The sequence below is a fragment of the Coloeus monedula genome (genome assembly GCF_965178545.1).
Source record: "Coloeus monedula genome assembly, chromosome: 2".
NCBI lineage: Eukaryota > Metazoa > Chordata > Aves > Passeriformes > Corvidae > Coloeus > Coloeus monedula.
Window position 1 is genome coordinate 117758433 of NC_138782.1, and position 12541 is coordinate 117770973.

At 46.2% G+C, this 12541-nt stretch overlaps 1 protein-coding gene across 1 annotated transcript in view; it reads right to left on the reverse strand.

Annotated features, from left to right (window-relative positions):
- Positions 1-234: 234 nt before the first annotated feature.
- MSRA (methionine sulfoxide reductase A) overlaps positions 235-12541 on the reverse strand; it is a gene marked incomplete at its 5' end in the record, with an annotated part of 234870 nt that continues 222563 nt past the window's right edge. The window contains one exon of the mRNA XM_082277057.1: positions 235-925. Coding sequence (XP_082133183.1) covers positions 761-925 — 165 coding nt within the window. The 3' untranslated portion in view covers positions 235-760. The remainder of the gene's footprint in view (positions 926-12541) is intronic.

Here is a 12541-nt window from a genome sequence, read left to right on the forward strand (position 1 = left end):
TTAATTAGCAAACAGCAGCGTTTTATAATATTTGATAACTTTTTTTACATCTACCCAGATATCTTCTTGGAACACATCACAGAGAACCGTGTTCTTTTCTTGTTCCGTACTTTATTGCAGAGCAGGGAACAAAATTTATTTCTTTTTGTATTTATTCACTTCTTGGAACTGTCCAAAAGAATCACATTACAATTTTGATTTTTTCTGGCTAAAATAATTCCAGAAAATAGGCACTACAGGTGGTACTAAATGCTGTGAAAGTGGAGTTGTGGTAGGAGAATCACTGATCTGATCAATTTATCATTCCCAAAGACATCAAATTCCAGGACTGTGACAGGTTAAGAGTCCAACTACATCTCCAGAAGTCAAAGCTCTGGGAACAACAGGAAATTAATTAACCCAAGAGAATCAACAAGTCCAGAGTCATTGGAAATGCAAAACAGCTACGGGTGCAACCACCTCCCCATTCACCCTTCTAACAGCATTTCGGCCAAACTTTTGGAAGTTTGGATCTCTTTCCACTTCTCCAGATGACAAGGAAACCCTGGGAGCTGCACAGAGCAAGAAGCTGTGATGGGACCAACTCCTGCCTCTACTTTGGCTTTTAATGTCAACAAAGAGGAAACTGTTCCCATTACGGAAAGCCTCCCCAGCAGATTCCCAAATCTTTATCCATGGATGCTGTGGGACCATCCACTGGGCTTGCAGGTCTTTTTCCAAGCTCCCTACAACGCAGTGGAGGTGGTGGAGCAAGCACAGGCTATTTCCTGATGCCGACGGGGCAGGAGACGCCCGTCCCACCCAGGCCGCAGTATCCGCCGGGATTCTTGCTGAGGTACTGCTGGTGATATTCCTCGGCGTAATAAAACTCGGGAGCCTCCCGGATCTCCGTCGTGATGGGGCCGAAGCCTCCCTCCGTCAACACCTGTCAGGAAAGACCATGGAAAGCCATCAGTGCTTTGCTGGCTTCCCAGCTGGGAATGATGTTAGGATGCCTCCCTGAAGGAGGCACAGGCATCTCTCAGCTCTTGGACCACATTCCCAGCTCATCCCTGAAAGCCTTTCATCCCTTCTCTTGTGGTGTTTCGCTCGGAGACATTGTGGGCATGGAGAGGGAGTGAACCATCCCCTTCTACTATCCCCTTTTAATGGCTCATTTGTTTAATTTGCCCATGGCCATATGTTTATTCTCTTTATTAACCCAGGCAGGGATGTAGAGCCATCAATGAAAGTGGAAAACAAAGGGAGAGCACACTTGGATCCACCCTGGGAAGCTGCAGTGTCCAGGAACCTCCCCTGGAAGGCGCCTCAGCTTCAAAATCCACCCTCGATGTCCTCATCCAAGAAGAATTTCTCGGTAAAATTTCAGCCCCAAGGATGTCCTTGGGAAATCAAAGCATTTTGGGCATTTTTTTTCCACAGAGTCACTACAAACTCATTCTTCAAAGAGAAAAGTTCCATCTTGACCAGAAAGTTTTAAGTTTTAAGGCAAATTATGGCTCATTTTGGAAAGATTTGCCAATACGTGGACCAGGAGCAATAATCACTTGGCAGGAAGAGAAGATGGAATGTGGGTGGGGATTTTAAATTAGACTTTAATTGCTTTCTGATATCCCCCTAACTGAATTTGAAACTCCTGAGAGGTTTCTGACAGAGAGAATTTCTTTTCAAGATGAATTGCTGTGACATTTTCCCTCCTGCATTGTCCTTTCCTAAGGAAACTGGTAAACACCAACATTTTGGAGCCAATTCTCTTCTCAGTGGGGACATAACTTGTGCTCTGAAGTCCATGCTAAAACCTAATAAGCACTTTAATGAATGTCAGACTCCTGTTCCAAAGCATGTTTGTAAATACTGGATGGAGATAGAATTGGTTGAAGGGTCAGCATTTAGGATTCCCAGACAAATATTTCTTACCTCTTCACACTAGCAAATAAATAAACCAAATAAAGACAAATCATCAGATGGAGTCATAAAACTATGAATCTGCTTTAAGTCATCTTTCATCATGATAGAATGAATGACAGCAGCCTTGATCCCAAAAAACATTGGTTATGGAAGATCTCTGGAGATGGAGATCCTCATTCCAATATTTTCCATCCTGTTAGAGAGTCCCTCCTAAGCCTAGCCCAGTTAAACCCAGTACTTTCATTTAAACCCAGTATTGTGGGTTGACTCATCCTGGAAGTGGAAAGGAAATCATTCCCTTCCTCTTTCATCTCCTACATGGCTGTGGAGAGGCAAGAATGACATGTAAGGAAAATACTGGACTTAAACAACAGGTGATTATTTGGGACAAAAAGTCTTCACATTTCCCTCACCAGGGTTTCCCAGATCCTGCCTCAGCACGGCCAAGCCCTGCCCACAGCCTGACAGCAGCTGCTTAGCTTTGGAGAGCATTAGTCTGATTTATTCCCATAATTTCACTGTCTGGAGGACACATTCTGCTGTGTTCAGTCTTCAGTCAGGAATGAAGTAATAAGATGGATACAAAATCCATGATTAACCTGTCTGGAGAGCCCTGAGCTCCCAGCCCTGCACTGGAATTCTCAGCACAGCTTAGGAAGGTGTTGACTCATTAATTCCTTGTGTTCCCACACAAGGAATTGGGATCACAAGCCAAATTTCACAGGGATCCGGCCTTATTTCCCCATGTAAAATCACCAGGCAGCTTTTTCCATCTTTGGGACAGGCTGTGTCCCAAGGCAATCGGGTTATTCACCCGTCAGACACGTGAGTGAAGAAGATAAAACATGTAAAGGTTTGTACCACAACACATCAACAGCACTGAACGCAAGGAGGTGTCAACACAGCTGCTTTTGCAAAGCACTATTTCACTTTCTAACCTTCTCAGCACAGAAAAAAGACTTTGGAATGTTCTTCCCTGCCAAAAGATGACACAAACTCTGCCATCGTGGGCATTACTCATTTGCCTGCTGCTGCAAATGCCTGCAACATTGGCCTCTCCCCCTTCCCTGAGTCATGAGGATGCTGCTGGAGGGAGAGACATTTTTCCACTGTGCAAAACAGTGTTTGTTACAGATTTTTAACCTGGGACTTTTCCATCACTGGCCTCATTTTGTCAGTCAGGAAATCCATTCCGTTCGACGAGGCACCACAAGAGGGCATAAACATCATTTATCCCTTCCCAGTCCATTAAAACCTGAATAAAGCAGAACCCAAGATGAGTCCTTATATTGCACTTTGGTCTTGTTGTCAGGAGCAGTGGGAACCCCACTCTGACACTCTGCCAAATCTCACCTTGGATGTTTGGATTTTAAAAGGGGAAAATATTTTCCTTGCACTGACAGTGTTGATGTGAAGATAAAAACATCACTGGAAATGGTTCTGGATGTGCTGGCTCTGGCAGGTGTAAATCAGCCCACTCTGGATTGATTACCTGCCACTGAGGCTGATATAATTTGATGATAATAGTGTTCTAGAAGAATTTTTAGTCCTTGCTGTCTCAAAATTCCTGAGCCGTCTGACAGGACCTCTCATTACCATGCTGCAATTAACCCTTGGAATCTTTAACTCAGTGCAGGAAATTTTTAAGGAACCATTGAATCATTTTTCCCTCCAATATTCCACTGCAATTCAAAGAGAATTTATTCCTTCAAAGGATTTCTCTGGCTTTTGTCATAGGGGAGATCAAAGCCCTGTACGATCATCGACTGCAATTGTTAACCCAGCACTGCCAAGTCACTACAAGATCTCAGAGATCCTTTAAATGATTAGAATCCAGCCCAAAAATCCCACCAGCAGGGAGCCAAATCAAACCAGAACCCAAATCTCACCCAGCTCCATAGGGTAGAGAGGACATGGCCAGCTTGGGACACTGGGAGAAGCCCTGGAGCAGGAACAATTCTGTGATTACAGAATCATTAAGGTTGGAAAAGACTTCCAGGATCATGGGATGTGTCAAAGCCAGCACTGGGAACCTCAGCACTACAAGTTTTTCAGCCAACCTGTACTTCCAACATGTAAAAGATGTGTTTGATGATTTTCCTAATTAACTGCAGACTGTTAAAGTTCATTTCCTGTTGTTTGCTTTAAACTTCCGCCTGACCACTGATGAGCAGAGCTGTCATCACATCCTCTGTCACAAAACACTGGATCACAGAAATGATTTGGAGCTGGAAGGGACCTTAAAGCTCATCCAGTCCCACCCCCTGCCATGGGCAGGGACACCTTCCCCTATCCCACGTTGCTCCAAGCCCTGTCCAACCTGGCCTTGGACACTTCCAGGGATCCAGGGGCAGCCACAGCTTCTCTGGGCAACCTGGGCTGTTGCTGCCTTCCACACTGGGCCAGGGCCTCCCCACCCTCACAGGGGACAATTTCTTCCTAACATCCAATCCAAAGCTACTTTCTTTCAGTTTGAAGCCATCCCCCCTTGTTCTTCCTCTCCAGGCTCTTGTAAATAGTCTCTCTCCATCTTCAGCTCCTTCAGGTACTGGGAGGCCACAGTTTGGTCAAAGCCAAAGCTTCTCTTCCCCAGGCTAAAAAACCCCAGTTCTCTCAGCCTTTCCTCACAGCAGAGCTGCTCCATCCCTCTGATCATCCTGGTGGCATCCTAATACAATTCCTTCTCCCCTCTCTCCACAGAAATCTGGATTTTACACCTTAATCATGCCCATTCCTGTCTTCAGCCACACCCACAGCCTTTCACTCCCAACCCATAACCCAGGGCAGCCTTCTCACCCTTTCCTGCCTCTCTCCCAGCCCTCCTTCCCTGCTGCAGTCACCGGGGTGATTGGAATTCCACTGTGCTCAAGAGCCCCACGGGTTTATTCAGCCCTGTACTTACATTTCCTCTTTCATTCCCCGTCTCTTTCCCAGCAATTCTTTGCATTCCACTTGCCTTCCTGACCTCTGCTGAGCACAGAGCAGATGTTTCCAAAGCACCATCTGCAATGACGCCAGAACCTCTTTTCCCGGGCTAATTTAAACCCTCTCATTGTGTCTGCACTTGACTTTTATTGACATGGAATTTCAGCAGCTATTTTCTGTGCCCACACATGTGGTATTGTCAGATTCTTCTGCAACTTTTTTGTAGCCGTGTCTACTTTGGCTCACCTGGAATAACTCCGAACCCTCAGCGGATTTTGGTGCGTCACCGTCGCCCGTCTCCCTTTTTTTCATCCCGTTTGTGAGGATATTGAACTGCACAGCTTCCCAAGACAGGTTACTCTCTCTTCACTGCAGAAGCTGCACAGTTATTTGTACCTTTTATTTCCTATTTATAACCAGTTCTTCACTCAGAAGAGCAACTTTCCTCTTATTCCACACCTGGCACCTTGTTACGCACCCGGTCTCTTCAAAAAAACCTGCATTATGTGTGCAAGACATGAGTCTCCTTGTGCTAAAGTCATTATAAATTTGACAAAAAGGCTTTAAAATTGGTTTTGCTAAATGAAACCATTTAATTTTCTAAGCAGAGGCATTAGTAAAGCAGGGGAGTATTAATTGGCTTCAAGCATTTTGTGGCTTTTAATAAAAATGGCATCATCCTGTGTTTGATTCAATAGACACTTCATAAACCAGCTTATACCAACATCCATCCTCCTTGTCTCGTGTCCCAGTGAGCTGCACGAAGCTGCTGCATTTCTGAAACCTTGAAAAATCGCTGATGTTGGAAGCACCACAGAGCATCCTGACACGTGTGAGCGCTTCTGTACCATCACCCACCCCTGATGTCAAACTCTAACAACAATCTCACCAAATAAAGTCTGCTGGGCTCTCCCTTCATTTTTGAGTAGCATTGGCTACTCAAAATTTCACACCAGCAGCAGCAACCCTGAATTTCAGCTCTTTTCCCAAAAGTTCTAAGAATTAAAGGAGCTGTATTATGGAGGAGAAGACCCACAGGAATTAGTTCTGTGAAGTCTGTAGGATGGGAGGATGTGGACATCCTAAACACTTGATTCCTGTGACATTTTTAGCTGGAAAACAACTTAACTGACTGCCAGGTTTGTGGATTAGTTGCTGTCAGGTTTGGGAGCAGAAATTTAGCCCTACAGGCTCACTTGATCCAGAGGAACAAACTTTGGTCCAGAGGAATGAGCAATTACCAATGTTTTGTTTTCTCCTTCATTTATTTTCTCCTTCCCTTCCCTCTCCTTTCTGGCAGTTCAGCCCACTCTGCTGTGTCATCGATGACATATGATTTGAAATTGTTTCCTCTGCGCTGCCTTCAGTTGGCTGGAGCAGCTCAGTCTGTCACACCAGGTCCAGTCTCCTCTATGTCACTTACTGATGTTGGCTTTTCCAAATTAATTGATGCCAGCAACCTCTACAAGCCCTGGAACGGGCTGAAATCCTGATTATCTGGGAAAATCTGTGTTCCCAGCCTGTAGGTGACCTGCTTTTGGAAATCATGTGTTTATGACAGGAAGAAGGACCCTGCCAAGGGAAATGTGGGAGAGGTGGCTGGCGAGTGCTGAAGTCCAACCCCAGCTACCACATGGACTGGGACCAGATATCCACATTCCCCTGTTTCCAGCGACCTCTGCCCAGTGGATTCCATGGTATTGATGTATTTGATAGGTGGTGCTGGAATTGATTAGCAAATGCTTTTCACAGGGCTGTGGAGTGCTGCATAATTAGCTAATGCTCACACAGGGTTTGGAGAGCTGTGTGATTCCTGAGTATTATTAATATCCTTGCAGGGAAGCTGTCTGGTCTCAGAACTCTCTTTGCAGAGTGCGTCTGGCAAATTGGGCAAGATCAAAACTGGGACTGATGGAATCATGGGGGTATAAATTCTTCATCTTTCACAGAATGGGCACATGGATCTAAGGGCAGAAATGGTGAAACCCACGGACTCTACCCCGGGAGAGAAAAGCAGCTGCTGTGTGATTAAACCTGAAGAAAAATGTCATAGAATCATGGAGGGACTTGGGTTGGGAGGGACATTAAAGATCATCCAGACCATGGGCAGGGACACCTTCCACTAGCCCAGGCTGATCCAAGCCCTGTCCAACCTGGCCTTGGACACTCCCAGGGATCCAGGGGCAGCCACAGCTTCTCTGGGCACCCTGGGCCAGGGCCTCTCCACCTTCACAGGAAAGAATTTCTCCCCAACAACGCATCCATCCCTGCCCTTTGGCACTGGGAAGCCATTCCCTGTGTCCTGTCCCTCCATCCCTTGTCCCAAGTCCCTCTCCAGCTCTCCTGGAGCCCCTTTAGGCCCTGGAAGGGGCTCTGAGATCTCCCTGGATCCTTCTCTTCTCCAGATGAACACCCCCAGCTCTCCCAGCCTGGCTCCAGAGCAGAGGGGCTCCAGCCCTCAGAGTAGCTCCATGGCCTCCTCTGGACTCACTCCAGCAGCTCCACACCCCTCTCATGTTGGGATCCCCAGAGTTGGACACAGAGCTCCAGGTGGGGTTCACCAGAGCAGAATCAGCTCCCTTGACCTGCTGGTCCCACAGCTTTGGATGCAGCCCAGGATACATCCTATAGGGATTACCCAATCCCTGGTCAAAGAGGAGAAGTGCTGCTGCAAGAACCTGCTGGAATTTTTCCTAGGAATGTATCCTTCCAGTGCAGCACAGAGAAAATGCAGATAAGAAGGAAATGGGATAGAAAAAGATGATGGTACAAAACCTAAGCTGAAGAAAACAAATTCTCATCCATAAATCTGCAAATCTGACTTTGTCAGAGCTTTTCCCTGTTGACGAATCTCCCACACAACGGAACACATCATTGGAATGGAGTAAACTGATCCTGGCTGGAGACATAGCTCCAGGAGCCTTAGGGAAAGCTGGGTGTGTGTATAAAGTGTGTTCCCTCTCTTTGAAGATCTGCTCTCTCTGAAATGCTTCCCTCCTAACCACTTAGCTTGGAGCAGGTTGTTTGGTCACTCCTCCCTGCCAGAGGGAAAGGAATTGCTGGGCTTAGATATCCATCAGCCCTGCCAAGGTAAATCACAGTTGGATGATAGCCTGGTATTAACACAGCCCCAAGTGGTTGTGCTCAGAGGGTCTAGGGAGGCTGATATTTCCTCCTGTTTTACCTCTGAGTGTAAAACCTGAGTGTTGCCCACAACAATAAGCTCTGCCAGCTGAAATATCACATTTATCCAGCCAGACTTCGTGGTACTTTCTCCCACAATGAGAAAAAAGGAGCTTTGAATTTTGTCCTAAATCATCTTAAATGCAACTGACAGCGGAATGAAATCTGCAATTCTATTTTTTCCTGTTGGATGCTGATCCTGTGAACGTGCAGAGGAAGGAAGTTGTATCCTGCTCTCCATCATATCCATCTAATTCTGGATTCAAAGCTTTTTTGCTCCAGATACTGTCTGGTTTAACAGGATCAGCTTGACCCAGAGTCTTTACAAGCTTGACCTTCAGCGTGGAGCTTCCTGAACACCCATCCTGTTTTCTCCTGAGGGAAGAGAGATGAAAGTGGGGAATGGCACGGGCGGGCATTTAGGAGGTAGAGGGAGATAACATTAGCAAAGATAAAAGACATCTTGCTCCAGTAGCATCTGGGAGCTAATTAGGTGTTGAAGGAGCCATTGAGGGAGATGGAAATTCTGTTTGTCTGGCCAATTTTAACGCAGCCAAACAGCCTCTTACTGCACATCCTGCATGGATAATTGATGATGCCTAAGAAAAGACGTGCCCCGTCCTGACTTCCAGTGATGTAAAGCTCCAATCTCCTCCGTGGCTGGAGACAGCAGAGTCTCCTCCACTAATCACTCATCCATTACTCTCATATTCCTGAAAAAACAATGGCCAGGGCCAAGCTGGGATGGGGGAAACAACCCACACATGGAGCAGGGAAGCTCAGAGCAGAACCTTCCACACTGAAGACCGCAAGTGGTGCCTCCACATGGTTTGGCCCCGGATGACTTTGAGAAGACAACTCAGGTCCAAAAATACTCTAAGACCAGGCAGCTCCAGCTGCCTGTGGACAGAATAAAACCCTCCACATGTAAATACTGCGTTTGCAAGACTTTTCCATCTCCATTAGCTCAGTTATCTCTGGATCATGTTTTGTTCCAAGTGTAGAGCAGCCCGTGATGCTCCCTTGGGTGTGAGCCCTTGGCAATAAATGGAAGGCTCTGCAATAATTTTTTATTCAGGGGAGCAACAATGAAGACGTAAAAATGTTCATTTCCCATATCGAACCCAGAGGGCTCAGGTCAGCTCTGCTGTTACATTGCCATCATTTTATTTTTCTCACTGGATTTACATCAAGTATTTCTTCCATTATATATAAGCATGACAGTTTCTCAGGAAATCATAGGAGTTTTCTGAAGAAACAATTCGTCTCTACCTAAAGTCATCCTGAAAAATCCAGAAATTACTTTTGTTGTGATTGGAGGGACAAACTTCCAGACAAGAGACCATGCACAACTATTTACCACTAATACCATAAAATTTGCTATATTGGAATACCTGAAATATCCTTGCACTGGAACTTTTTGGGCAACCTGTCATCCCCACTACTTATTTTGCCTCCAATACCAGCCTCCCATGACCATTGGTTTGTAACCCTAAACCATTCCATCCCCCAAAAAGGTGGGAGATGGTTTGTACTGTGCTGACCACTCTCTGGAGAGGTGAACAACTCACCTGGAACACCCACCACGAGCCTCACCTGCTAAACTCACTGCTGTCACCTTTATTTTCAGTCTGTGTTGGGGATTTCTTACATAAGTAAATATCTCAGAGGGATCCGACATGGATTTAACATTCCCAACCATTTACAGCAAAACTGTTTATGTTACACATTGAATGTTCCGACAAAACAGAAGCACAAAACCACAGAATCATTTAGGCTGGAAAAGCCCTCAAAGACCATCCAGTCCAACAGGAGCACTGCCAAGGCCACCACTGAGCCACGTCCCCAAGTGCCACATCCACACGGCTTTTAAATCCCTCCAGGGATGGGGACTCCAGCACTGCCCTGGGCAGCTGTGCCAGGGCTGGACAGCCCTTTCCATGAAGAAATTGTTCCCAAGATCCAACCTAAACCTCCCCTGGCACAACTTGAGGCCGTTCCCTCTCATCCTGTCCCTGTTCCCTCTAAGCAGAGCCCGACCCCCCCGGCTGCCCCCTCCTGTCAGGGAGTTGTGCAGAGCCACAAGGTCCCCCCTGAGCCTCCTTTTCTCCAGGCTGAGCCCCTTTCCCAGCTCCCTCAGCCACTCCTGGGGTTCCAGCCCCTTCCCCAGCTCCACTCCCTTCCCTGGACACCAGGAGCCCCTCAATGTCCTTCTTGTCAGGAGAGACCCAGAACTACCCCCAGACTTCAATATATGGCCCAGCAGATACTGCTTGTGCTCCAATGCAGCTTAAGGGGAAAGGATGATGAAGGATGTTCCTGGGAAAGGGAAAAACTAACACCACATTCTTCTGGTTTTCTGGATAATGTCTTTTTTTTTCCCCCATGGAGATGAGCACAGAATGGGAGAAGGGGAGCAAAGAGCCCTGGCTGCCCTCTCCAAACATCATCAGACAGAGAGGAGATGGATCCAGCATGAGACTGATCCAAACACCACAACACTGCACATCAAATGAAAGAGAAAACTGAGGTCCTTCCCCTGGGGGTATAAAACAGGGGGCACATCCCCATGCTGGATCTCAAGGATCAGCACAGCTGCGGCTCTGTGAAATTTCCAACTAAAAATCCCACCCTGGTTTAAAATGGAACCCAAATTCTTCTGCCCCCTCAAGGTGTGTTGTCAGGCAGCTGCTGCATTTCCAGCCTGGGTCTTTCTGACCTTTCTGTCCAGCTGATTTCAGTGGAATATTTGCCGGATTTTTAATCCATGTAGCAGATCAGAGACAGGCCGAATACTTTAAAGCAATTTGGATCCTTCAGGATGACAAATTGTTTCTGTTATCAAATATATGCATAATTACTACTAAAATTATATTTGAAATGGCTACCAGGCAATACAATTTTAGCCCATTCCAAGGACTGAAAAGTCACGAGAAAATGAACAGAGCATGTTTTAATCAGAAGATAAGTAGTTTTCCAGCCACTATAAATAGAAGAGGCTGGAAGAAAGCATCCAACAAGCAGGAGAAAGTGTGAGGAGGGTAAGATTCCACAGTGTTTTGGCTTTGGACTTCAGAAGGTAGTGAGTATGAGATAGTGTGAAATACAAAGAAGTCTTTGTTGTTTACATCTGAAGTTTAAAAGTGGCACAGTGTGAATAAACAAAGGATGTTCCATGAAACACTGCAGCAGGGACGCACTCGCTCCGTTGGAGCTCCGTGTAAACAGAGGCATCGCCTCCGTGCTTTAAAAAGAGAAGGACGTAAACTTGAAAGCTTTGCCTTCCAGAAAATCTCATTTACCCGGATCCTCAGGCTTTTAAGTGGTAGAAAAAACACACACAAGCTTAATAAGACCAAGATCTGGATCATTTAGCATTTGCTTTCAGGTTGGTTAAGCTCCTTCCTAACGATAACGGTGCACGTGCTCTGCAAAACCTGAATTAGCTGTTCCTTATCTTTCTGGGGAAAATAAGTTTTGCTCTCGAGAACTGGGATAATATCAAGCAATTTCTTTTCTGGCAGACAATAAAGAATACTGCCTTGATAATTTCATGAGTTAACTGATTGTTTTCCAGGAGGGAGCATAGTAAGGGTAGATAATTGGTAAGGGCATGGATAATTGGTAAGGGCAGAGTCTAAAGATACCCAGATTCAGTTCAATATTCACAATGATATTTCCTGTTGAGCAATTACATAGCACTGAACATGATTCATGGGATCATGGAATCATGGAATGGTCTGGGGTTGGAAGGGACTTTTAAAATCATTTAGTCCAACCCCTGCTATGCCCAGGGACACCTCCCACTAGCCCAGGGTGCTCCAAGCCCTGTCCAACCTGGCCTTGGACACTTCCAGGGATCCAGGGGCAGCCACAACTTCTCTGGGCAACCTGTGCCAGGGCCTCCCACCTCCAGAGGGAACAATTCCTTTCCAATATCCCATCCATCCCTGCCCTCTGGCAGTGGGAAGCCATTCCCTGTGTCCTGTCCCTCCAGCCTTTGCTGTCCCTCTCCATCTTTCTTCCAGCCTTTCTTCAGGTACTGGGAAGCCATAATTAGGTCACCCTAAAGCTTCTCTTCTCCAGGCTGAACAATTCCAGTTCTCCCAGCCTTTCCTCACAGGAGAGATGCTCCATCCCTCTGATCAACTTGGTGGCTTCCAGTTATTTATGGTATCCCCACATACCTTTCAATGCAAAGGTCCCCCCTTATTTGACAAATCTGATAAAACTTGATTTTGATTCAAAATATTCTCACATATTCCTATGGCATAGATACAAGGTAACTTTTGATGAACTTAAAAATAAAATTGTTATGATTTCTCCTTGTCCTGTCCCTCCATGCCTTATCCCAAGTCCCTCTCCAGCTCTCCTGGAGCTCCTTTAGGCACTGGAAGGGGCTCTGAGATCTCCCTGGAGCCTTCTCTACTCCAGGTGAACACCCCCAGCTCTCCCAGCCTGTCAATTATTGAGGAACATTTAAACACAATCTCCTTTCTTCTACAGTTGTGAAAATTGGTGCAGC